This window comes from Hypomesus transpacificus, chromosome 2, assembly GCF_021917145.1.
Source record: "Hypomesus transpacificus isolate Combined female chromosome 2, fHypTra1, whole genome shotgun sequence".
NCBI lineage: Eukaryota > Metazoa > Chordata > Actinopteri > Osmeriformes > Osmeridae > Hypomesus > Hypomesus transpacificus.
The window spans coordinates 16,793,626-16,820,701 of NC_061061.1; the positions used below are offsets into that span (position 1 = coordinate 16,793,626).

Below are 27,076 nucleotides of genomic sequence, written 5' to 3' on the forward strand. Positions count from 1 at the left end.
ACAAAAAACAAAAGACTATGATTTAGGTTTATGAATGGAGAAATACATGTTGAAAATCGAATGGAGGCCTATCTACTGCTATTCCTTGGTCATATGATCATATTTAGGCCTACAACAAATTCATGTTTTGACTAGTGTGATAGGAACACTATCACAGATAGATCCCGACTCAAGCCCTTACATATGTAAACACTGAGTCAGAAATTCATGGTTCTCTTTCCTCTTTGCAATGCTGAGCCATGTTTTATATTGTGAAATACATTTTATGTTATGTTTTAGGTGTTAATTGGAATCAATACTGTAAATACATGTCAACAGTAGAGCCCACTATTTTAGTTAGGCTATTTGTGTGTGTTCCACATCTGCGGATGTTACAGTATTGCATATGAGATCAGTTTTGCACTTGAATTCGGTGTGCATATTCAACTGCAAATTATGAACGAGCAAATTTACCCATCTGTGTTGTAATTCTCAAATTACAAGAACATCACAATTGCAGACATCTGTATTGAATTGTCAGAGACAATAGTCATATATAACAAGGCTTAAAAAAACAAAAAACGGACGTTCAAATGTCTATGCAATACAAGTAGTGCAACCCTTTGGATGTCACTGTAGTACGCTACAAAGTTTACTTGAAAACAATGTTGAAGACAATAATATTTTTACAAGGCACTATAATGGAGACAAGTTGGAGTACAAAAGGTACTTATGGAAAGAATTTATTTAGTAAAAAAGAACAAGTACATTTGGTCCAAACACACTGCATAAATGAATTATAGTCACAGATGTAAATTTTTTATTAAGGTTGAAATCTTTTATGCATTATGTAATTAACATGATGGTAATCTTCCCTTTAGAACTGTAGCGTATCATAGGTGCAAATATTTTTTTTAATCACAAAACGTATTTTAGTCCTTCATGAATAAGGATCACTAAAGATGAATCAACAGGTTTTGTATAATCGCTGGATAAGACATAAAATACAGTTCCAGTATTCACAGCAGTTGTTGACCTCAAATCTGTTCATCAAGTAGACGGTCCAGGATTTGCTCACACATATACAGGCATCGCGGAACATGGAAAAAGCCTAAAAAAAGATATATATATATGTTAAATAAAAAATTACTAGTTTAAATACAGATTAATTTGATTTCTTACCTTTGAAAGGGCCTCCTTTAAAATCCAGTGCAACTTTTCCTTCTTGTGTCAAATAACCAAACCACTCTCCATTCTCAGGATCCGAAAACTGGATAAAGTCAACAACAAAAGTAAATCAACGTACTGATTCTATTGCATGGACTAAATCTGTCTCCATGAAATCAAAGATGTCATCATACATGAAGATACATGCCCCTGTTTTATTAACTAAACGGTTTATATTGTGGATTAAGTGCCACTGCAGGTGACTTACATGGCTGAAGGTGTAGTTGTAAACCGCAGAGAATCGCTCCAACAGGGCAGAGTCTCTGGTTTGGCTGTAGGCCATCAAATATGCAATGAGTGCCTCACAGTGTGGCCACCACAGTTTCATACTCCACTCCAGCTGATCAGTGACAACAGAGACAGATATTTGAAGAAGTAGTTAAACATATTAGAAAGCACAACAATATCAGGGTGTAGATTTCGGGCGCACGTTTGTGTCGGCTATGCCCTGAAAGTTTACTGTTTTTTTTCTGAACCTGCTGTCAGTGTACCTGTGTGGGACAATAACCATCCACATCCAGGAAGTACAGAAGCCCCCCATGCTCCTTATCCCAGCCAGCCAGAAAAGGCACCTCCATGAACTTGTCCACAGCTGTCTGTTGTAGGGCCTGGTCACCATGCAGCCCTCCATATTGAAACAGGAACCAGCCTGCTTCCAGGGCATGGCCTTTGCCAGAAAGTGGTAGGAGATAAGGATAGAGGAAACCTCTAAAATGTTAGAGAAAGCCTGTTGTGGATAAATCACTCCAAATAAATGTAAAAATTGCTTTATTAACCTGGGTTCTGCAGTCGGCCCTGGCAACCTGGAAGTTCTTTTCCTTCCGTGGTGACGCTTTCCAAAATGGCTGTGCCACCTCTCTGTACAAACATTGTGAAAGTTATGAACAATTTTTTTTTTCTCATCCTGACCAGTAAGCACCAGTATGAATGTTGACAAATCAATTCCAATACCTGGACATGCTGCAATATCTGTTTCACGCACCAATCGCCAACCTCCCTGTACTTTTCTGCCACTTCCTGTCCCCGCTCCTCTGTGAGCTGTTGCACCAGGCACAGCAGCATCATGGGAACAGCCATGATGTTGACAGGTGTGTCTCCAGGCAACTGAGGCCTCCCCAGGCCTGATGAATCTACCCGTACCCAATGAATCAGCTGGCTCATCATCTGCTCAGCCTCTGCCTGGCAACAAGAGAGAAAGAATAGCCATTTAGAAAAAAAGAAAGCAACAATGTTAATTATTACTCCTCTATTATTGATCATAAGAAAATGAGCCATCATTTTTAAAACACAGTCAATCTTTTAGTGTTACGTACAGTCCAGTTGTATTTATATTCAAGTAAAGGTAAGTTTGACAAGAAAAGTAAGACAAAACAAGTAATGTTTTGTAATAGTCTTGTTACCTGCATGTCTTTATCCTCAGTGACCCTGCTAAGCTCGTCCATGGCCATGATGTAGAAACACTCACTGAAGATGGTGCGCTGTACCTTCACTGGCTTGCCGTCCCTAGTCAGGCAGAAGGCACACTTCCAGGGGTTGCTGCTACTGGGAACTCGAGCAAAGCGCTGCAAAAACACCCCTCCTGTTAGGAGGCAAATTATTACCAAAATTATTCATTCATTCACATTATTTACAGCACCTCATTGCTAACATATTAATATTCTGGCATGTTTTCAAGGCAAAAACAGCAATTTCTCCTAATGATAAGCTGTCAGCATGTTTTCTTCCATATCACTTAGATGGCCTAAATGAGCCTTCATGTTTGCTAGGAAGCCAGGTGATGATAATGTGACACACTCATCAGCTAAATCATCAACTTCAAATAGAAAAAAAATTGCCTTGTCTGTCCCTCGTGAAATACAGATGGTTACTTAGTAGTCCTAAAGTTCAATGACCCTTAGCCAGCAGAGGTAAGATAATTGCTCTTTTGCTTTGATTTCCTTGCTTATGTGGATGTTTACTGTCTGTGTGTCAAACATCTGCCTCAACTAGTTCTCAGTGAAAAGGGTCTAATCCAGAACCCACGCATATTCAGCATTCCACACACGCACAACACAAACCAGATTTAGCAGCCTCTAGGATCTCAGGCTTGCGAAATCGTTCCATGGTCCGGTAAAGGCGACAATACATCCACACCTGCAAAAAAAGAATCTACTTCAAGAATCCACAAAGAATTGCACTTTCACAGTAAGTTCCTTGAAGTATTTTACAAGAACACAGCACTTTTGAGATGCTGGGATCACTTACTTGCCTCCCCTGCAACCAAACATACTTCAGTTCATCATAGATCTTTCCCTCTTTCCCTAGACATGTGAAAAATCCACTAGAAAGAAAAGTTTGTCAGGTTGAGAAGGTGGTAGTGGTGTTTGGGGGTGATTTGCCAGCAATAGTTTCAATATATTGTCACTGATTCCTCTCACATGCAAACATATTTGTTATACTTTTTATAATTGTTTACGTTTTTGAAAAACGTTTAACGTCTCACCCATATTGCGTGTCATGAGAATATTTCAACCAGAAGTCCACCACTCTGTCCAACTCAGTACGTATCCGTACCCGATACTGTTCTAACTTGGTGGACATCGCTCCTTCACTGCATACAGTAAAACAGATCTTGAATTAGGACTTCGATCCTTTGATATCATCATAAACATTAATTTTTCAAGCTTCATGTCAACCAACTGTACAATGATATACCATATCATCTTTTATTAACGCGTAGTTCAGACAATCGGGTCCAAAATGCACAAGTAATGAGGAAGTATGAAAATCCGCTTACCTCTGCCAGTAACCTATTTATTTATTTACTTTTTTTCTTAAGGCAGCGAACTACGACAGAACCTTTCAGGAGATAATGTGACACCCTGTATCATCCGTCAAGTATTCATGGTGTAGAACACAGCTAAATCTTCTACGAGATGATGTTTGTAAATGCCTCATCATATGACCGTGAGACTGCCAATAGGAGAAAATATGCTAATCTAAGCACGTCCAGAGTCATGTGAATGGACAGCTTCCGTGGAAGCGTTACAAAATAAAAGACCTTGCGCAAAGAACAGACTGTACAAGCCTGTTGTATTCATTGCAAAACCACATCTAATAGTAACATGATCCAGCAGTAACACGTACGTCATTGCATTGAGGGAAATCACAAGCAAGATAACTCTATATTTTTAAACAATGCAGGCTGAGATTGGGGCATTCTGTTGGGCATTCTGAAAATAATGTTGTGGCTTTGAAACAAGCAAGACAAACTTATTATCTGCTTCATGAAATAATAATTTCTAAACATCAATTTCCACATTTATATAGCTAAACAAGTAATTTTCTCAATTTTGTAGATGTATTTTTCAATAAAACTTGAGCAAGAGAAGGTGGAAATGCCAAACCTTATGAGAAAGACCTAGAGAGACAGAGACAGAGAAAAACCAGAAATTACAACAAATGCCGACAATGGCTATACACCATCCAATGTCCACAGCAAAAAAAAAGAATCCTTCTTTTCCTGGCATTAGAAAATGTAACACACTGAACACAAACTGGGCAATAACTCAATTCTGAAATACTGCTGGTTGCCTTCGCACACCGTGTTTCAAAACATGGCAATTGCAATTAATTGCCAACGGTTAACCGTTGATCCAGACTGTAAAAGGTATTTCCATTGCTGGTTCAATTTCGGTCCATGTGTAAATGTTCACGATTAGAAAAAATTTACAGACCGGACTCATCTATTAAACTTTGCCGGGTGTATGACTTTGCACACATTGCATGTGTCTTTGACCTGCACACAAACAAATGTCACTTTCAGTTTTTGTACAAGTTAAAGGAAGACGTTTGGAAAAAGTTAGGAGAGGGAAACATGCTACGTCATGTCAACACAAAAAGTAACCGACAGATTCAGCCATTTTGTTCGGAGTCCTCTGTACTTGTATGAGAGATTGTGGCCTTTTGGAATGCCGTGTGGATCTTCCTCAGGTTCTGACGGACTCTTACAAACTCCAACAGCTGGGCTTCCTCCTGCTGCTGTTCCTCCTGCTGCTTCTCTCTCTAGGGAGGTGAGGAGAACTCAGCATTTGTATTCATGCCATCCCAACAGTGAAAACAACTATTCAAAAAAAGATTGATCTTAATGTCTGTATATTCAGGGATTGAAATGACCACAGCTCTTGGGGGGTCCCCTAAAATGTCTTCATATGAAGACATTAAAGACATTTGAAAACATTTTAGGGGAGTCTTATTACTGAAGAATCTTATCCGTATCTTGTACACCTTTTGATAAAAAAAAAACAATCTGGTTGGGAATATTTTTTTTACTTTAACTTAATATTAGCCTACCTGATATTCACTCTTGTAATTCAAGCACGACTGACATATTACGAAAATAACACATTTTGCGGGCCCCAACCCCACTCCCCCTTCATTTCGAACCCTGTCTATATTAACAAACAGAGCAGGCAGATGTGGCCTGGCGTTTCTCCGCTCTACCTCCAGGTGTTTCTGCTGCCGTTTTAGAAGCACCTCCTCCAGGGGAGTCCTGGCCTGCTCCCACTCCTCCTTCTGGGTCTGCTCTCTCTTCCTCCTCTCCAGGACCTGGTGCAGCTCCGGCTTGCTGCTCAGGCCCAGGCCCCTGGGCCCATGGGAGGACAAGCACACGGCCAGGGTTAGACTGTGGCTCTCAGTCTTGGGTGTCACAGTGTTATCTCTGGAGGTTCTTCGTTACTGACTCAGGGTCCAGGTACACAGACTAAGATAGGATAGGATCAGATAGAGGGGCAACACAAACAGATCATTTACAGTACTTTGTGGTGGAAGAGAATATTTTACCATCCAGCTACATGCTAACACCATTATAATGCATATTATAATTATTACCAGCCAAATGTCATTACAACATGCAATATTGACCATATGTTTTTTTATTTTACAAAATGCTAGTTAGAAGCGTGTAGAACAATTTCCTCCTAAACTAGATTAAAAACTGTCAATATCGATCAAAAGTCCCTGAAAGCTGTTCCAATCAATCAGTGATTGAATCAATCATCACTCAGCAATTGATTCAATTACTGAGTGATTGAATCAGTGATTGATTTAAGCTGTACAGAGTCATATCAGGAGTGCATCTGTTGCTTCGGGTCAATCATTGTCAGTGTAAATATCGCTTTACTGTGGTCCTCGCTCCCAGTGGCCCAGAAAGAAGCAGAGCGCCACAGGGAAAGAAAGAGGGTGTTCTGTTGCAGCCTGTGTGAGAGCACCAGCCAGAGAGACGTTCATGCATTTTTGATGAAACAAGCACAGGAGAAGAGAGACTCGGGTGAAAGGTAATGTAGCTGTGCTTTTCAAGGATGGTCAGATACTCTCCTTCCACAAAGCCAGGATCACAGAATGATACCGTCATTCCAGGTATTAAAAACACACACTTGTTCTCTCCTCATGTAAAGTGCACTCATTCCATCGATGCAGCGTGCAGTAATTCTACACACAATATATGTAACACACCGGAAAGGTGTTGTATATTTATGGCTGCTTATATCTCTGTTTCCATTGGCTGTGTCCCTGTCGTGGGTGTGCTCAGTGTTCGTGTCTGTGGTGCCTACTTCTTGTGGGCCAGCAGCAGCTCTTTATGAAGCTCCTGGTGTGTCCTGGAGTTCTTCAGGGGATTGGTCTGTCCAGGGAGGTTCTCCACAGAGCTGCTGCGCTTGAACTCCCCTCTGACTCCGTTGTCTAGGAAACACACACACGTACACACAAGCATACACAACGCACATGCATACACAGAAGGGTTCTTACACACACGCACAGACGTGCACACGCACGTGCACACGCACGTGCACACACACAGTGTAGATTTAATGATGGTCCAATGATGTTACATGAATGTAACTCATAGTAACATTCCCCCCAAAATGTTATGTCACTTTGGATACAAGCACCTGCTAAATGAACACAATTTAAAATGTGAATCAACACACAAACATCTGCGTTTGTGACATCCATGTCCACATCCCACGGCCTCTGTGCTGGTGCTCTGACCTCGGTTATGTTGGAAGCTCTGTGGATGGGGGCTATTGAGGGTCCGGCTCCGGAGGCCGAGGTTGGGGGTCCTCGGGGGCGGCAGGGGATAGGTGGGCGCATGGTGACTGTTGCTAGGAGACGGGCCGCTCTTTGACATCGTGGGCTGGGGGATCGGGTCAGCGGTTCTCAGGGTGTGTGTGGAGTTGTGGGCGGAGTCGTGCGTGGCGGCGGTAGCGGCGGCGGCGGCAGCTCTCAGGGCACAAACGGGAACGATGGAGGACAGCACCTGAGACTGGGCCCTCAGCCACAGCTCCTGCTGCATGCTGGGAACCTGCGTGGTGGGGAGGGGGGGGTTGCAGAGGGGAGGGGGGACATAGGTGATGACAAGTGGATGCAGAGAGGACCGATAGATTGAAATGAAAGAGGGGCAGTGAGCGAGGTAGCTGGAAAGAGATAGGAGAAAGGGTATCCCTAAAGTGGGGATGTATAATTAATCATCTGCCGGGTATGTGGATTGCTCATTGAAACGGGTGGTTACGGACAGGGGAAACAGCGGTGGGGACAGCGATTCGATAACAAAACTGTCATCTGACTGCTGAAATAGAACGGGAGAAGAGGAAAGAGAGAGCGAATACCTGAGATCGAAATCCAGACGGTTTGGAGCAGGTAATTGCTGAACTATAGCCTATATTCACAGCAGGTATTCAGTGATCACCATAATTTCCACCACATCACGACAGAGTCAGTGTTATCAATTCAAAGGACAATTACTCCAGTACAATGGCGATTTTAGACCGTTACATTTCAGCTCAGCACCCCTAAAAACTATAATAATAAAATAAAATAGTATTTTGTATTATCCTTTGATGCTGGTAGTTCATGAAGAAAGGGACATCCTTAGTTTTTTCATTCATTCAATATTTTGCATAATAATAAATAATTGTATTAATTGTTATCCAGTCAAATTAGGGATTTATTAGAAAGGGGGTTTTACACGAGGCACTGTATCCAGGTCACATTGTCATTGGGGGCTGAGCACCCCTAAAGGTCTGATCCTAGAATCGCCCCTGCAACAGTATCAGTTGTTCGCCAGACACATCAGTCCCGTTTAGTACCAATTACTGAATGATGACTAAACAAAGTGTTTTGGAAAGAACATCTTTTAAATGCAAAATAATTAGCTTTATCCGCATTTACTTACATTCAAATACACCCTCATAGCATTATAATTGACTTCATAAGAGTAATTTCACATAAACACCACAAGAACAATAAGTTATTATAAAGTTATGAAGATACTTTTTACAAGGAGGATAACAATCATTGCCACCTACCTGTTCTGCGTTTCATGTATTAACCCTTGTCTGCAAACAGAATGCATTTCCCTAGGTTGACAGCGATACAGGCAGCGACACTACCGAGTGTGATGAGCTGTTCGTTACCTGAGAGGACCGAACGTGCCACTCTCATTTACGAATCTGCGTGCATGTAATTCTGAACATCTACCACACGGGGCACTACTTCACTACATTAGTATAGTGAATTCATACTGTCTGACTGACATGACCTGTTGTAGCTTTTTGACACAAATTTAGAAAAAACAATTTAACGACAAATGCTCGTTTGTCGGTTCATTCTCCTCTAGGCTAGCAACACACCGGGATAAGCTTATAATTATTCTCACACAGAGGAACACACTTCAAATTAAATGTTTATTTATTGCCACAAGAATACTCATACATTTTAGTAAGAAAATCAAAATAAAATGTATTTTATAGAGTAGTCTCATTTGTTTTCTCATCATCGTTAGCCTACAAGAACACATTACCATAACACATTGTAAAAACAAGACTTTGACAATGCCTGCAAGTAAGATCACAAAGGAGAAGTGGAAAAAGTAAATACTTTGAAAAAAGAAGACTTAGTTATAACACGTATAACACAAACAAAACAGAGCCAAATCTTCAGAATAGGAAAAGTTCTGTCCTTAACCTTTAACAGTGAAACGTTCTTAAACTGAGACTAGTTCCACAAATCTTGTGAAGCAAATCCCATTTGCAAAATAAACCCTGATTGAACGTGGATTTAAAACTTCGCCTTGGCAATGAATTCATACTATAATGCATAATGATGTCCAACTTGTTTAATGTATCTAACATTGAAACATTAACAACATTTTAGTATTACTGTATTGTACCCTGAGCATGACTTCTATCACACTACTGTAAATCATAAAGGTCCTAGAATGTTATCCATTCAACATTTATGTGACTAGCAGTGGAATAAAAGGGACACAGGATCAGCATTTTTTTTGGCACAATGTCACCGCAGGAATGAAGACAAGATGGAGGAGAATATACACATGGGAGACAAAAAAAGGAAACGAGAAAGTGAGGAATGAAGTGACCCTGGTCCCTAAATTGAGAATATGCACCCAAACTCCAACAAAGTCAGTGATTTGTATTGGATCAGTATGCTAACATGGAATAAATTGCATGTCAAAGGTCAGAACCAAGAAAGGTTTAGAATATAACAAATCCAAAGGACATTTTGACGCAAATTACTGTTCATAAACTAGTCTCCAAATCACATAAGGAAAGCAATGTCTAGTTCTTTATAATTAAACACAGAATAAGAACTGGCCAATCACCTATCACCAGGAAGTTGACTAACCAGTGGGGGTGCTTTTTTCTTCTTCCCCTTTTTTCTTTTTTTAAACCAGGAGACCAGCTTGTGGACAACACCCATAAGTATGCAGAACATTTCACAGAACCCTACACCATACAAAACTAAAAGCATTTTAAATTCTATTATCATGAAAAAATATTATATTCTTTATACACAAGCTCAGTTGAATTGTGCTGTGATTTGCTGCCAAGTCTTCAGCTGATAATACCGTCTAGAACACAAGATCGGAAGCTCACAAATGCTGAAATCTAATGTTTAAAACAACAGTTTCCCTCATTTGATATTGTACTCCTATTCTGCAGGCCATGGAGCAAATTTCAATTAAAATGCATTTTATAGAAGCAGGTCTTACGGTAAACTTTGTACCTTCTGCTCCTTATTATAAATCAGATACTGAGTGAGCTGGTTAAATTAGTATCATAAAGCCATTCTATGATGTCAAATTAAATCATACCTAAAGGATTCTCTAGATAAGGTCACTCTCTAAAACTAGTTTAAATCGTGACTACAACCTATTAGGTCTGCTTGAGTTAAAGCAGCTAAAACCACACAGCGTATCTGGACCTTCAAATTATTTCCATTTGCTCCAAATTAACACAGGGGAACCAAGCAGGGGTTAAACTACATTTTGCATCAGCGTTATGGATTCACCGACTGCCATTCTCTAACCCTGTGTGTGGTGGTTCCGGTCTTGAAAAGGATTGAACAGAACTAATGAGCGATGGATGAGTTCCCCCGAAACCAATGAAACAGCAATGACGAACTTTTAAAGCTACAGTACAACTATTCGAGGAAACCTAATTTAAACCGGAAGCAGCAAATACAGGGGTCCTTTAATACCTAGACAACCACCCCAGCCAAACTCCTCCCACCACGCCACACAACAAGAACCATCGTTCAGAGTTCCAGTGGTACAACAGTTAGTTCCCCAAGACTTCCTGATTCTAAGCACTTGCCGTCTAGCCCGAGATTAAAGACACACAGTAGTAACCATTTTGGATCCAAACAGACATTTTGGAGATAATTCACATTGTGTTGTGGTTCTACACTAGAACTAGCATGTGAAGTAGCAGAGCGTAAGTACAGTATCAAAGTTCAAGATCAAGTTCAGATCAAGAAAGGTTTTAATGTCAACTATACCCACCACAACCATACTTTGCATAAGATAGATATGTAAATATTTTGACAAGCAATAGTAGCAAGGTAATAATCAGACTAAAGATGTCTGATTCTTTCATAGGAGCAAGCCAGGGATGGCATTGTGGGTCAGTAGTTTAGGTAGAAGACAGATCACAAGCGTGGGAACCATTTTGTGGCGTTAAGATTGTCAGACCTTCAGTGTCCATGCAAAACACACTGTTCAAAAAAATACCACCACCATGCATGCAAAGACCTCCATGCCCATAACCAAGCCACACTCCCCCCTCCCCCCTCCCCCCCGCCCACATTACAAATATAGAACTATATTAGGCTTTAAACGTTACATGTTGAACATTTAGCTAATCTACGTTAGAATGGGATTGCGTGCCAAGTGAAAACAATGTGCACCTGTATGTATGTTTTCCCTCTCAAACAAGGTAATGCTGCACTGGCAGGTGAGGTTTCAGGGCACTGCCAGGGTACAGTGATTTGCATGTCTTTGAGAGCGTTTCCGACTTCCTACAGGAAATGACATCATGTACAGTGGGCCTAGTGAGTGCTTGTGCCACTGATAGCAACACAATGGATTGGATATGTTTTCCCTCCCTGAACAACTACACCTCAAACTAGAATTACATCACTAGAAAGTATTTAAAAGAATGGGTTGTCTGAATATTTTTTTTTTTTTTTTAACACACAAATACAGTACCTAACTGACAACAGTGCCAACATTGTGACAAGGTGAAAATTCCCACCAACAGTAGACATAACCGACATGTGACCACTCCAATCCATTGAGTTAAAGATCAGTGACTAACCGCACAGGGCTTGAAGTCAGTACCTGACTCGTCCCAAATGCCTTGCATATAATAAAATGTGGGATCTTTCACAAAGACATGGATGAAACTGACAGGCAGATAGCGAGGTGGAGGGGAGGACAGGTGGGGTGGGGGGCAGCGTTGTGGGGAGAGAGGAGAGCGGCGGCGTCGCGGGTCATTTGAAGGCTGACTGCAGCTCCTTAAAAGCAGCTTGTCTCACTTTCCTGTCCTCTGCCTGTTTCTTCTTCTCCTCCTGCTCCTGACGGATCTCCGCCTCAAAGCGACTGCCCTCGTTGATGGCCTGGACCTACGGAAAGATACGTACGGACTTTTAGCAAGACGAAGAACGGGGTTTCAACAGTAGACTGTGGGTGAATCAAACAAACTACAAAATGAGCCATTGAAGCTTCAGGTTGATCCAGTAAACAGCCGCAGGTAGGCACTTTCCCAGTAGCAGAAAGACCCCCGGGGGTGTGGACTCACTTTGGCTTCAAAGAAGGTCTTGGCTCCCTTCACTCCCTCTGTGGAGACGTCGATCTCAGAGAGGCGAGCCAGAACACTGAGCCCACTGTCCTCAGGCAACTCGCCCGCCGCCGCTTTCCGGAAGATCAGCAGGAACTGAGAGGAGAAAAAAATAGAGGGAGAGAGAGAGAGAGAGGTAAGAATGTAAATGCAGCATACATCCTGGACACCTGCTGCATGTTTCTGAAACTGATATATTTCAGTTCTTTGTGCTAAAGTTTGATTTCTATATTTTACCGTTCTACATTCTACAGTTAGAGTTCTAAATGTGACTGTCAGTTCTACACTCTACACTACAGGCTATGGCTTCGCCTGCAGGACCCTCTCGTATGGGCCTTCTCCTCTCCTCCCCTCCCAGTCTTACCTCCCTGAAGCTAAGCTTGTTATCCAGATCTTCGTCCACCTCCTTGATCATGTTCTTCAGTCCCAGGTGGGTCTGAGGCGCACCCAGCTTCTCCATCATCAGCTTCAGCTCCATCAGGTCGATGAAGCCATCCCTCCCAGCGTCGTACCTGAACACACACACACACACACACGGTTAGCCTAGCTGTTAGAATTTCAACACCTAACACTGATCCATGTACGCGAGCGACATGGGAGAGTTGACTATCTGAGCACTATACGGCTTTGTTTCTACTGTAGATAGTTCTCAAGAGTGGTGTTAGGGATTGGGGTGTAGTACCACAGGTGACCACAAAGGGGAGTGAAAGGATTGTACAGTTAGAACTAGGAAGCCCTCGTTCGTTAACTTATATTGCCGCTTCCTTCCTCAGGATAATGCAAAGTTCTCTTATCCGTAGTTCTCAATACGTGTTACGACCATTCTTACCAAGTGACATATATTCAGCCAATTTGCATTACCTAAATGGCAAGAGTTATTTTTAGATATGTTTATGGCTTCATGGGACAGTTACAGAGAGACAGGAAATGTATGGGAGAGAGGGGAAGACATGTCAAAATGTCTATAGCTGGAATCGAACCCGGGACACTGTGTTAGGGCCCTGAGCCCGTATGGTACGTGCTCTACCCAGAGAGCGCTATAATACACAGTTTTTTTAGGAAGTTCTTCGTTGAATATCACTAATCCTTGAAGAAAGGATTATCCCGTTTCTGGAATGGGCACAGCTTATCTGTGCTGGTTGGTCATATCTCAACTGGCGCTGGAGTTATCATTCTGACACTTGAGTCTGTGCTGGTGGCGGCCAGCCAGATGTATCCAAATCAGTGAGACTAGTATTCGTTTGGAGGACTGCTGAGGTCAAGTTTGAGCGTCACAGTCATGCTACAGTCCACTCCAGGGCAGAGAGAAAAGCAAGAGAGAAAGAGTGAGCGAGGGAGAAGGGGGGGAGAAAGAGCAAGCGAGGGAGAGAGAAAGAGCAAGCAAGAGAGAGAGGATTTTTGTAGATTGGTAAGAAGGAGACATGGTGTGCCTTCAGCACGGTTGGCAGAAGCAACACACACACACACACACAGCAGTCTGTCACACTGCCAGAGGCAACACACACACATACACAGCAGTCTGTCACACTGCCAGAGGCAACACACACACATACACAGTTGACCAAGGTGGGGGAGGTAGTGGTCTGAGCAATGCGAAAAAGTGTTGAATTTGATCTACGCAAATAAAGCATTATTTTCTGTCATACACCCACCCACCACTTTCCTGCAAAGCCATAAAACAAACACCTGCAGCCCCCCTCATCCTGGCCTGAACATGCATCACCGTGACCCCTGGCCTTTCTACCAAGGGCTGCGTCAGACCAGAGCAAAGGCTGATGAGGAAATAGATGAGGGATAAGTCATACTGCTGCAAGACTCAGACAGACGTGGTTTCCTAAAATGATGAGCACATCAACTTCCTTCCAGAAAGTGAGTAATTTTTTTTTTTTAAAGTTTGATTTAAAGAGTTATAAGAGAAAATGTGGGCGATAAGTCAGTCAGTATGAGGGCGGAGTTCGTTTAGAGACAAAGAGAGAGAGGGAAAAGAAGTGAAGTGGACTGAGCATGAGTGAAAGTGTCCTGAGCCAGGCAGCAAGACAAAGGAGGGAGTTATCCCCGGTCCAATGGGAGCCGGCAGAGTGTTTATCTGGGCAGGCAAGCTGGCATGGACAGGGCCCCGCTCACGGACAGGGCCCCGCTCACGGACAGGGCCCCGCTCACGGACAGGGCCCAGGACACACAGGCCCCAGGACACACGGGGGACACGGGGGAGGGGGGTCTGGGTCCAGCTAGGGTGACTCTGGGCTCCTGCCAAGGCAGAGTGGAGCTGTGTGTGAGTGTGTGTTGGTGTGTATGAGGGGAGTGTGAGGCACACAAGGTTGACCAAGGTGTGTGTGTGCGCGGGAGTGTGTGTCGGTGTGGTGTGGTGTCGTGGAAATGATGACAGTACTGGTAAATGCACCTGAACAAGGGAATGAAACTCAGAAGGAACCAGAGAATACCAGCCCACTCATGAATGAGGAAGTACTGTGACCAACCAAAAGGGCCTGCTTCCTGTTCGCCCCATTGTGTCTGCAACCACTTCCACTTTCTCCACTCCCTTGCTCTCCAACGGCAACGGTAGTCATGGCAACGGGTACCTTTTATTGTGGACCATGGCGGTCTGGGGTGAGGCCCTCGCAAACAGTCACACTTGCAGATTTCTTTTCTCTTTCTCTCTCTCACACACCTCCCCCCTATATAGCTCTCCAAACCCACTAACTACACATCCAGAATAGTAATTTAGGAGCTGCTGTATCTCTCTTTTTGGCAAACTAAACCTCTTTTCATCCATTGTTAGATTCATGCCCACAATGCAGCAGTAGCCGTGCCAGCACGTACTTATAAGGGGGGGAAAAAAAAAGACCAATCAGAGACAGAGAGTAAAACAGAGACCAATCAGACACAGTTGTATCTCCCACATTCAGTACTGGTGACATGTCCCAGACTTATCAAACAGAAAACTTTGATTAAAATACAACTTTTCTTTATTGATTTTTTTCTTACTTAACCTTTGCTTGCTTAACTTCATGTTAGCAACTGCAAAGGCTTACACACTGATGGATGATGAGCACCTGAAGCCAGGGTTGTGGCTTGGTATTTCTAAGGTTTAGACTACACTTTTGTATTGGATTTCGAATACATTTCAGTGGTTAACCAATAGGGTGGTTACCGGAATGGGAATGTATGTTGCAGTAGAACTTGCAGGGTATAATGACTCAGTCTAAGGGTTATGAAAGACGGAGAAAGAACACAAACCGTCTGAAACAGAGATAGTTCAGTGAAACCTGTCATCTTTCTCAGCTCCATTTTTTGGCCAATCTAAATGAGGTCAGAATCCGAGGGGAGCCGATCAATGTGTGTTCCTGACTGCTCATAGACCGGCACTGTGACAAGCTAGCGGGAGAGCACCAATGTTGTGTTGAATTAGATCTCCGGATGTCCAGATTAGGTCTCACAACCCGGAAGATGTTTCAAAATGGATCCTGTAAAGGCTTTTTTTTTTTTTTTTTTTTTAAGCAGAGGGCATGGTTTCCTGTCATTTGTCTGTCTTCATCTGGGCCCTTTTACCTCATAGACCCTCGCTCATGTTAACATTTTTCTCCATTCTCCCTCCCCTCCTATCTGGACAATCTTCACGACACAGGAAGCATTCAGCACATTCTGTTACTCCGTGAAGAGTGGCCCCTGCTAAACGTAAACACTCACTTAGAAAGCTTCCCTCCAGTGACCGGTACCCCAGCCCAGCAAGGATATGACATCGTCAGGCTGAGAGAGAGGGTTTATAGCACGTGTCCAAACCTCCGACAGCTTTGCTGAAGAGACATGCACAAATTCCTGATTTCCTTTCATGCCAATGCTTGGCAGGCGGAATGTTTATGTCTAGACGAGAGCCCAGTTTTAGGCTAACGATGATTCATACAACACGTTAGGATCTAGGTACACAAACAACCGATGGGAAGGTGCTTTGACCAGCGTGCTTTCGAAGGCAAATTTCAGTGCTGAGCAGCCAAGCTGTGAAACTTGTTATTTTAGGGTAACAAAAACAAGGGATGGACTTTCCCTGACTTCAGATGGGATGTGGAGTTCTTTTCCCTATGGGGACTAAGGTCAACAGGAGATCTCAATATCGTCTGAACTTCAGCCCATTCAACTACTTCTTCAAATAGAACTTGGAACAGGGCTTTTTGCCTGTGCAAGCATACACACAGCCAGACAAGTTTAATATAGTCTCTGACCAGGTAGCAAAGCTCTCCTTTTTGCTGATGTCTGCAACACTTTCCAGCTGCATGTCAAACCTTGTCCGAACTTATTGAAATATAGTAATGATCTGCCATTTTGGTCATGACTTGTTCCTAGTCATAAGGAAGTGCAAATTGACAAAACTTCCTCAGAGATTTTTCTGGCATCCATAGAGGCAGGAGGTGAAATAATCTCCGTATTTGGTAAGAACAGGATCCATTGCTGAACCGGGGTAAAAACAGGCTCACCAACATATCTCAAGAGACTCAAAACTAGACATGGATGAAAATTAAGGATCAAGTTCAAAAAGCCTTTGGGTTTCATCTTAGTTAGTTCAGTGCAGTCATTCGTTGTCTCTACATTCCAGTTCTCCTCAAGTCACATACACAATAGACCAAAATACTGCCTTGGTAGACTCACAACTGTATATACAAAAGCAGAGATATGAAGAATTTGAGAGAAAAAATAAATAATACTAAACCAGATAGTTTACAGCATGTGGTATGAGATCAACATGTCAGACTGGCTCTGGCTCCTGTACACACAGAACAAACACAGGTCCATGACTGGAAGACAGTTAAAAGGGAAAAGCCTGCTATGCGCTTGACACACTTACAACCCTCTCCTGTCCTTACATTCTGGGACTTAACACATAAAATCATTCAATCATTTAGATCATGGAACAAACATTCACCTGTTTGACTTAGAGGGGAATATTACACGCACACACAGGCACACACGGTACCGTATGAATAAATGATGAGGTATATTGAAGCGTGTTTTGGAAGGACACGTGTGTGGCAACCCCATGTGAAGTGTGTGCATGTCTGGAATTAAATGTGTGTGTGTGTTTGTGTCAGCAGCGCTAATGAGCAGTGTTAAGGGTGTGTGTGTGTGTGTGTGTGTGTGTGTGTGTGTGTGGGGTGGGGGGGGTCTTGTCCCAGCTGTGTGGGGCAGATGGGCTGTCAGGGAGCCCACGGTAATCAGGTCTGGCTGCTGTCTTACAAGGCTGCTCCCCTCTGTCTGAGGGAGATCTGACAGCTGAGCCAGTCACAGAGAGAGACCATCCAGAGATACCACATCCACGCACTCGACATTGAGCCGTTGCGATGGTTCAGACGGATACTTGGGAGTTCTCAGCACCTAGTTTTTTTTTTCTAAAAATAAATAACCACATTTGGCACAAAGGTAGCTTTGACAGCTATGCAGTCCAAAACTCTAAACAAAACCCAACTTTGGATAGTTCATCGAGAGGTGAGCCATGGAGAGCTTTCTAGGTAAAACCCTGACAAGCTACAACAAGCTCTGCTGTAAATAAGGATCGGCTTCAGACATGGGGGTAGATTATCAAATTTAAGATGTTGTTTGCGTTGTTAAATAACCTTTCCCCCCCCCCCTATGTCGTTGTGTCGTTTAAGAACTCTTTCTGAGTTCATTTTGCGTCAGTGGAAATATCCTGCAGAGTTCAGTATGTCTGATTTAGGTGTCTGCTAGTTATTCTAGGGCTTGGCTATGGTGGCCTAAATTCTAAATGAAGCTCAACAGTAACACATTGTGTAAAACTCCACTTGAACCCATGCTTGTTTAGGTTTAACAAACCACCCAGTATTGTGCTGGATATAAAACTTCCCGACGACTTCATTAAGCCTTACAGAAAAGAAGAAGAAAAAAAAAAGTATTCAAATGCAGGCATATTTAACTGACTGTCAATGTCATCCATGCACAAACAAAACGTATGTGAAGTCAAATTCTAACGATGCAACTCAGTTACATTTACATTTAGCAATTTAGCAGACGCTCCCCCGAGGCAAGTAGGGTGAAGTGCCTTGCCCAAGGACACAACGTCATTAGGCTCGGCCGGGATTCGAACTGGCGACCTTCAGATTACTAGCCCGATTCCCTAACCACTCAGCCATCTGACTATGCAGTTGTACAGCATGTACATTGCTTGGAGCGCCGAGTTGCGAAGAGAAATTTCCATAAAAATGAAGATCACAGTTAGGCAGCCTAGATAGTAAAGGACGACCTCTGTACTCAGTCAAACTAGGCCACGCGCTCTCTAGAGCCTACTGTGACTCGCCAACAGTAGCAGTGGCAACTATGCATACAAAAGAAACGACCAACACTAAAATATGAATCCACAGATTCAGGCTTTGCAGATCCAGGCTTCCCTTAACACTGTAAGTGTTCATCCATTCCCTCTGAGTGCAACACTCAAGCGTGGCTTACTACCCACAATCGTCCTGGCCACGCCCTCTTTCCCCAGCCAATCTCCTCGCGCCCCCGGGGCTTAAGCCCTGTTGCTAGGCAACAGATAACCGGAGCAGGCCCGGGCATGGGGAAAGCCCTGATCGAAAAACGTGCTACTGTACACTAGCACGGTTATGACAGCCTGCGCACGCGACGCGTTACGCGACCAACTGATCAGACGCACTGAGTGAATGAGAATGAGGGTTGTCACAGAGAGATGAAGTAAGGAGGTTGGAAGTGTGTGAGAGTGTGAGTGACAGAGAAGGGGGGGAAGGAGGGCGACGTTATGGCAGAATAATGAATAATAGCATGTAGCTCAAGACATTGTGTGAGGAGATGACATCACTTGGGAAGCAGATTTCATTTGTCATGCGACTGGCTGCTGTAAACAAACATAACAAGCAAAACATAGCGAACCTTAAAGCCTCCAGACCTGCTAGAGATTATCAACACAAAGCACAAACCACTGCTCTAAAGCTCCACCAACTGAGGATAATCAACAACAGCAGAAGGAAACTGACAAGTTGACGAAAATGTATTTAATTGTATTAAAACATACACGAGTAAGCGAACGGCTGAACTGTGAGGGGACCGTCTTTATGTGACCTAGTGAAAGAGCCCAGTTGACAGAGCCCCGACGTTCCTCTAGTGCTCAGTCCTGAGGCTGCCAAGTAGGCCGTGAGCTCCACATGCCAACACACAGACAAGCTTTCAGCTCTCCACACGACATCATCATCGCGCTATCCCAAGACACCATCCCCCGAAAGACACCCCGCTGTACACTTGGGATGAGATCCGCTCGATGACAAGACACCGAAACCTCCCTTTTGTTGCTTCTCACCCGAGGTTGAACCGGATGCCTCGGAAACAGACGTCAGAGCAGAGTCCCCCCCACACGGCTCTCTGTGGGGACTCCCATGACAAGAGAAGGGTTAGGGTTAGGGTTAGGGTTAGGTCGCCACCTCTCACACAGGACACAGAGAGAATAAACTTGCATTTGGCTAGAAGTCTTACTATAGGGCAAGTACATGTTATGGGAAACAGACGTCAGAGCAGAGTCCCCCCCACACGGCTCTCTGTGGGGACTCCCATGACAAGACAAGGGAGTGCAAGTGCTGGATGGGAACCCGGGCTTCGGGTGCAGGAGGGGGGGAGGGGGTCTTGTGGGATGGGTCAAGGCCGTGGGAAACTGAGGGGCTCTGCTTTGGCCTCCGCACAGCAGCTGCTTCTGAAGGGAGCCGGAGTGAAACAGGCCTTCCCTCAGCCTGGCTCCAGTCTAGTGTGACATGATGGGGTGAAATGGAGCTGCAAGCAAACACAGCATCGGAGCAAGTGGTCTTTCTGGTCTGAAGTGTTGACCTAGATGGCTCTCCAATCAAGTCCTTTCTGTTTCGATCGTCACCTAAAAGTTGCCCAAATCCTCCTATCAGACAAGCAAAGCCAGATCTTAAAAACAGAGAAGGTAAATAGCCTAAATTATCCATTAAGAATGTAAGTCAATCCCAGTAAGGCAGCTACTGTAGGTGGAGATATCCTGCCGAGATCTACAGGATCAGGGGGAAGTCTAACCTGTACTCTCTGATCTTTACCTGGGGCGGTGCCGTATTGATTTTCATGGTGCTTTTGTCTCTCTATGCCCTGTAATCCATTCCCTGTCCATGCAGAACAGGCTTGAAAACCCCTTGATGTGATTTCGTACAGATGAGAAGAAGCTTGCAAGCTAGCTTTGCACTTCGAAAGGAATTATATCAAAAGACATTGAGACCCATTTACTCAGGTAATAGATAACTCATTTTGGCCTCAGATGCTCTTTACAGGATGTGTAATGGTGGACTGAGTGATCCCCAGGCAATACAAACAGTCCATGGATAGCGGTTGATCATTAGCCTAAGTAAAAATAACATGTAATTCCTAAGGGTTCATAAGACTGACTTTGAAACGTGGACTTTGACAGTTGCATTCTATTTCAGTGTTCCAGGGCAGGTTTCCAGGGCAGGTTTCTCATTCAGTTGATAAGGGCTGTGGGTTGAATTAAAGACGAGGGAAATAACTGACCCAAGACCAGCTCTTACACACAAATTCAACCTTCCAGAGATTTTACAACAGGACATGTCTGACCACCAATCAGAAGGCTGTTTGACGGAGCAGTTCCTGGTTCTGTAACCCTCGGCGAGAGGCGCTGCCCTCAAAGCTGTGACTTGTTCACGGGAGAGTCCATTTGAGACACCGGAGTGAGATCTACGTTTGTTTGGACGATAACTAGGAATGGTGCATTCCTCTCCTGGATGGATGGGATTAGGGACCAGGTGACTAATCGGTTGCTCTTAAGCATTGCGATTGGATCAGCCCAACGAGACAAATTGAGAGAGTGGATATTTTTAACTGTGGTAGCATGGTGCTAGCCGGGCTTGGGGGAGTCAGGGGAGCAGTGGGCTGTATGTGTGTGTGTTTGGTGGGAGAGAGGGGCAGGGTGGGAACACATAAGTGTGGGAAAATGATTTACATTTCTTGGCCGTGGAGAGGCTATGGGCTTATGCAGACCTGGCCACCATGATAATGTTGTTGTTGTTAGAAGGCATTTGTGCCACGAACAAAGATTTCAGGTACATGTTACTGTGTGTGGTGGCGGGGGGGGGGGGGGGGGGGGGGGGGGGGGGGGGGGGGGGGGGATTATGGTGAAGAGATATCATACATGAAGTAACCATATTAGGTAGCGGACAGGCTAATCATCTAATCTCTTTCATCTAACCTCATTATAAGGGGTAAGGGGATCCCACCAGCCAGTAGCCCCCCAGAAAAGCCAGTAAGCCAGTCTGTCTCATATGTGGCCCCAGCAGGGGACAGAACCCCATTATACAGCCCTGAAGTTGACGTCACTGTCAGTTATATGAAATCCCTTGTGACAGAAGTCTCCCTAGGAAGAAAAGGAGCGAAAGATCTACTGCCAGCACTAAGGGTCATTAAACAGAGTCATTGGAGGGCGTGTGCTCTGATCCAGCATGAGAGACTGTCCAATAACGACAGCTCAATGAAAGATGGTTGCATTCGTAGGCAGACTCTTCCTTGACTCTGACCAATGAAACTGTCAGAACTCTAAAATGTAGATTCTTAAACACCTGCTGTACTTGTTACATGCGGCATTTGCGCATTGCTTTGGATGAAAGCGCCTACTAAATTAATAACAATTTCATGTGGACAGTCATCTGTACAGTAAGCGTACCTTCAGCTTCACTATGACCCAATTAGTTTTACGGCGGTTATGGCCACACAGTCCAGTGACCTTACAGGAAAATGGATGTTTACCTAGCTTCTCCTTTCAGGGTGTGACGTGTTGTCAGTTAGTCATCTCTGACACTCCCTCCTCCACAGAAACTTGACTAATCAAAACGTTGACTTTACCCCTCAGCGTCCTCTGTATGCTATAGTAGTACACAGCTAGTCTAGCATGTAGCACTGTTTACCACACGCCAACTTCATCCCCATCCCTTATCAACCAGACCAGTCTAGCAAACTCGCCTGCCTCATGTTTCGTCTGCCTCGTGTCGCTCTGCACGCTCCTTGTCTGCCTTTATCTCCTCTGCTGGACAGAGAGCTTATGCTATCTCGCTAGCGGATGGCCTAGCCTCACCCTGGTAATCCCCCACCGATGAAGGATGTGGGAGGGAGAGGGGGAGCAGGGGCTATGGGCTGGGCTGAGGCCTAGCAGAGGCTAGCAGGTCGAGTGGTAAGGACTGCACTTTGACCTGTGGAGCTGATTAGCTGCACTGGTTGCCGTGCAGTGGTTGCCGTGCAGTATCAAGACAACGAGACGCTGCGTGAGCTATGGTGCATCAAGTTACAGTGGAGTGTGTGTGTGTGTGGGTGTGTGTGTGTGTGTGGGTGTGTGTGTGTGCATGGTAGAGGAGGTATGTGGAAGTGACGGGTCATTCCCGTAAAAGCCTATCGAAGACAACAATAATTACGTTAACCATGCCAACTAGTGCCATGAACAAAACCAGTAAGAGGTTCTCCAAGAATTCCCACACTGTACTTAATATGACAGCAAGCCATGGATCAAGAAGCACATGGTTTGGTCAGCTATCACACAGTGCACAATTACGGTCGACAATTATGTGTTTTTCTACAGTAGACATACAATCCAGGGTGTTGCCTTCACCTGATAGTGAGAGAAAGATAAGCTTTGTTTTGTTGAAAGCTCTCGGAGTCGGTTTTGCAACAACAGTCAGGGATGTCTTTTCCGTCTCCAATGGTGACCTAAGGCTATAGGAAAACACAGCCATTTTATGAGACAGAGATGAAAGAGAAGACCCGATATAAATCACCTGTCTTACAACGCTGTAGGCTAGGTTGTAAAGAACACAGGAGGTGTGCCTGGACTGCATACTAATGACAAAGGCTTTGTGTACACTTACATGATAAACTAGTCAGGTCGTCATATAAAATAAGAATTTATAATTTAATTATGTATGCATTTGTATACATGTTATCATATAATTTATACTTTGTAATAAAGGATTAAGGATAGTTAATCATCTTCAAGGACAATAAATGTGACAGGAACCATTTTTTAAAGGGTGTAATTATGGTTGTGACTAATGAAGACAATGTTTATTGCACAGACGGCTCGATGAATGAAAGTAGGTTTTACAGTCAGACGTACTGAGCGTATTGGAACACAAAGAGCCTTTGTGTCAGTCAAGCGCAGGTACTGTCAACCTTGCTTCAGACGATACACAGTCAACTTCTGAGGTTTTAGAAAGGAACTGGACCGTAGGCTATCATGTTAAAGCCTGAGGTTTTTATAAAAGGCCCTTGCAACTTGCCATCGCAAACTCCAACGCATGTGGCTTGTTTATGCGGTCCTTCATGCCTAGTACAATAGTGCAGAATGCAGACCAGGGGTGCCGTTAGAAAATATATAAAAACTGTGACAATCACATACTATTTTCAGCAACCTTGTCCACACTGACAACAGACAGTGTATGGCAGACATGCTATTGATTAGAGATCCCACACACACAAGATGATGACAGGAAATCCTACAGAATCTGACAACTGCTCAATGGTGGCTGCAAAGAAGACTATATTAAGGTGTACTGTACACAAGGCTAGCAGGTTGATGCCTCAAACTTGAGGACTTTCTGCCAGGACAGGTATGTGTGGTTGAGGCTGTGACACACGCTAAAAACCTGTTTTGAAGACAATGCTTTCCAGGGAAGGTGTGAAGGGAAATGAGGAGCAGGCATTTCGTCTTTACATTTTATCAGAAGTTTTTATCCAACGCGATAAAAAAATGCCCATATAATGAGTGCAGTAGACAATCAAGGACTAGAAGTGGAAAGGTTTCATGTGCACCTGAAAACAAGACGTATCCCATGAGATCACACATGCTCCACTAAATTCACAAGTCTACGATATTAGAAACAAATCTAAAATGAATACAGAAACGCCCAGAGGTATAATGAACGCAATTGTTCCATTTCGGTACTCAAGTCTCTTAGCAGTTGCTCACTCGACAAAGACTCTCTGTGTTTAGAGAGGCGGCATGGGGAAGCAGAACTCACCAAGGAGGCTGGGATGTCCCGCCTTACCCCAGGCCCCCCCAGCCCGCCCAGGCCCCCCCAGCCCGCCCAGGCACCCCCAGCCACCTCAGGCCCCCCCAGCCCGCCCAGGCACCCCCAGCCCCCCCAGCCCGCCCAGGCCCCCCCAGCCCGCCCAGGCCCCCCCAGGCACCCCCAGCCACCCCCAGCCACCCAACACCCTACTCCCTGAGTGCTTCTTCTCTGGAACCAGAAAGTGTGTTTCACCAGGCTTGTGCTGCCAGCTACAGCTCCGCCAGGGGCCTTTTGGGCAACGACCCCGGGATGGCTTTGACAGAGACCCCTCCTCTCCCTCGGGCCCCTGCATTTCAGCTCTCTGCTGGACATTTGTGTTTTGTTCAGTTGGAATTAGTCGGACATGATTGGCACGGCCACAACAGTATCCACACTGCAACAGTGTGAGCTGAAAAGGACTTGAGATGAGTCAGGACCTCTTGTGTAGGCAGTTGGGGTGAATTGAAAGAGGAAGACAGAAAAAGACAGCCACTGAACCGCTACAATGGGGTAGGTTGTGTAAGATTGCAAGTCAATACAGGTTTCACAGAGAGCAAGTTAAAGAACATGCTTTGTCTAAAACTACTGCATCATTCAAGTACAGTGTGAAAGATGAAGAGGTCAGACAAGAAGAGAAATGGAAGAGAGGGGTGGGCTTGTTGGGTGGGGCTGGGCAACACTGATAAGCTATGTTCACTTCTGTTCACTACTGAAGACTTCAAGAGCTCATAGCCAAGAGGGCTATAAATACATATCACATATTTACTGTAGTGCAATGACGTGATTTCCTGTCATCTCGAGTACAAGTCTTTAGACTATCGAGGCCTGACCAGCCCCTTCTACTCATCTCTCCAGAACACATGCTGAAACGCCAACTAACGAGGTTGAAATTCTAAGAGGCGGTTGAAGGATGACATGCCTGAAGCCAGGATGAACCAAGGAGGTATGCCATCAGCTGACATTAAAAGCAGCGTGATGGATGTATGCGTGCACTCACTGTTTAAACATCTTCTCCATATCTTTGATCTGCTTCCTGGAGAATTCCTTGAACTCGGTGTAAGGGTTGAAGACCTTCATGCTAGGCTGATGGTGCTCGCCCACTCCGTCATTCAGTTCTCCCCGCCGCTGAAGCTTAGCTCCCAACTCGGAGTCCGCGCTTGCCGTGCTCGGTTTCTCCGCTCCATTCTCGTGTGTACAATCAACGGCCACCGGCTCCTCCGCCCCGTCCTCTATCTGCAGCCGACGGCTGAGTTTCGATGACAGCTCGTCTGTGGCCATGTTAAAGTTGATTTTAAAGGAAAACGCAGGCTACCTATCTACAAGCCAAATAAAATAGCGTGAGCGCATACACAACGGCAATAACTGTGGTCCATAAGCATCCGTCAGTGCGCAGATGTATTTATTTCTATGCAACTAGCGTTGAGATTCCAAAATCCGAATTATCCACCGGACAAAAATGCCAGTCAGACCAGAATCCACTTACAAACAGAAATAGAGCGCAAATGTATGTAGCCTAGACTTCAGCAGGTCCAGTGACTGTGGAACGCACGAATATCTCTACTGTGTAACTACTCTGCGTGGTTCATTAGCTTGTCTACGTAACATTCTGAAGTCACCCCGCCTTTTAAAGGGACGCGAGTGGTGGTCAAACACCAGTCTTATGGTTCGACGTCATCAAACAGTGGGTACTGTATGGTTAGCCTATTGCAAATGCTTCAAATATGGGTCAGACTTTGCAATTCACATACTATATTTTCCTTTATTTCCCACATTAATTGGGCAATATGAATAACGTTATGAGGTAGACAAGTAAACAAGTTAAATAAATCGAATTAATCTAGGTTGGAAAAATATTATAATTGGTTCTGTTAAACGATTATGTACACAGTAAGCCTGCACTCTGACACAAAATCAGACTGTATCGTGTAGGCTAGGCTATTTCATTTCACACACCTGTCAATTTGCCTGTAATTGTCTGCAGAGTGCACCTGCTGACATTAGCGTCACACAGACTAGGCCTACATCAGGTTATATTACAACAAAGCCTAGTAGTCCGTTATCTTCTCTGTATTTGGCTTTCAACGTGGATATAGCAACGGCTGCTTTGCATCTCTGCACTGTGGTCGAAACTTTATTGGCTGGTTCCCAAATTTCCCTGACAAACTGCTTGGGTCATAAACACACACACTGAATTTATGCCGCTGTTAATGTTATAACCCAAAGTGATATGTTGTGATAGCCAGTAAATCTGAGTGAGATTACTGATTCCAAACAACGGTCACTTACGCTGAACGAGCGTACATTTCGAGTTTTACATTCCAGTCTGTCTGCCAAGAGAAAATGAAGGCTACAGTAATTGGCGTCGACCACAACAACTTCTCTTGGCTCTTTTTGCGCAGTAGTAGGGCTACTTCGAGATTCATTTGCACAAAACCCTACAAGTAAACCCAGCTATAGTCTCATGATTTGAATTTTGTATGTAGCCTAGGCCCGTGTCCAAATCAATCAATATTTATGAACTCTCTTTAAAGTACTGATCTTGAATTCTAACGGACGTCCACCAGTAAGGGGAGTCAACCGTACAATTTTAAAAGGGGCTGAGTCCGGGTATATTGTTCTGCCGACAAT

At 44.2% G+C, this 27,076-nt stretch overlaps 2 protein-coding genes across 2 annotated transcripts; both read right to left on the reverse strand.

The window, feature by feature from the left end:
• Positions 1-691: 691 nt before the first annotated feature.
• LOC124477324 (renin binding protein) lies at positions 692-4,178 on the reverse strand. The gene is made up of 11 exons (XM_047035075.1): positions 3,983-4,178; positions 3,689-3,796; positions 3,451-3,526; positions 3,264-3,339; positions 2,607-2,785; positions 2,158-2,385; positions 1,983-2,064; positions 1,698-1,873; positions 1,415-1,546; positions 1,162-1,249; positions 692-1,090 (listed from the first exon to the last, which is right to left on the reverse strand). The coding sequence occupies exons 2-11, from the start codon at positions 3,784-3,786 to the stop codon at positions 1,017-1,019; spliced, it is 1,209 nt and encodes a 402-aa protein (XP_046891031.1). The 5' UTR covers positions 3,787-3,796; positions 3,983-4,178; the 3' UTR covers positions 692-1,016.
• Positions 4,179-8,908: 4,730 nt separating this feature from the next.
• Positions 8,909-26,061, reverse strand: efhd2 (EF-hand domain family, member D2). The gene is made up of 4 exons (XM_047034509.1): positions 25,446-26,061; positions 12,748-12,895; positions 12,345-12,479; positions 8,909-12,168 (listed from the first exon to the last, which is right to left on the reverse strand). The coding sequence occupies exons 1-4, from the start codon at positions 25,724-25,726 to the stop codon at positions 12,037-12,039; spliced, it is 696 nt and encodes a 231-aa protein (XP_046890465.1). The 5' UTR covers positions 25,727-26,061; the 3' UTR covers positions 8,909-12,036.
• Between the last annotated feature and the right edge of the window lie 1,015 nt (positions 26,062-27,076).

Coding starts and splice junctions, on each gene's coding strand:
- LOC124477324 (XM_047035075.1), bottom strand. CDS start 3,786: ATGTCCACCAAGTTAGAACAGTATCGGGTACGGATACGTACTGAGTTG. Junction 1,250..1,414: donor ACAACTACACCTTCAGCCAT/GTAAGTCACCTG, acceptor GACTTTATCCAG/TTTTCGGATCCTGAGAATGG. Junction 1,091..1,161: donor TAAAGGAGGCCCTTTCAAAG/GTAAGAAATCAA, acceptor ATCTTTTTTTAG/GCTTTTTCCATGTTCCGCGA.
- efhd2 (XM_047034509.1), bottom strand. CDS start 25,726: ATGGCCACAGACGAGCTGTCATCGAAACTCAGCCGTCGGCTGCAGATA. Junction 12,896..25,445: donor ATGGAGAAGATGTTTAAACA/GTGAGTGCACGC, acceptor GTGTGTGTTCAG/GTACGACGCTGGGAGGGATG. Junction 12,480..12,747: donor ACAAGCTTAGCTTCAGGGAG/GTAAGACTGGGA, acceptor TTCTCCTCTCAG/TTCCTGCTGATCTTCCGGAA.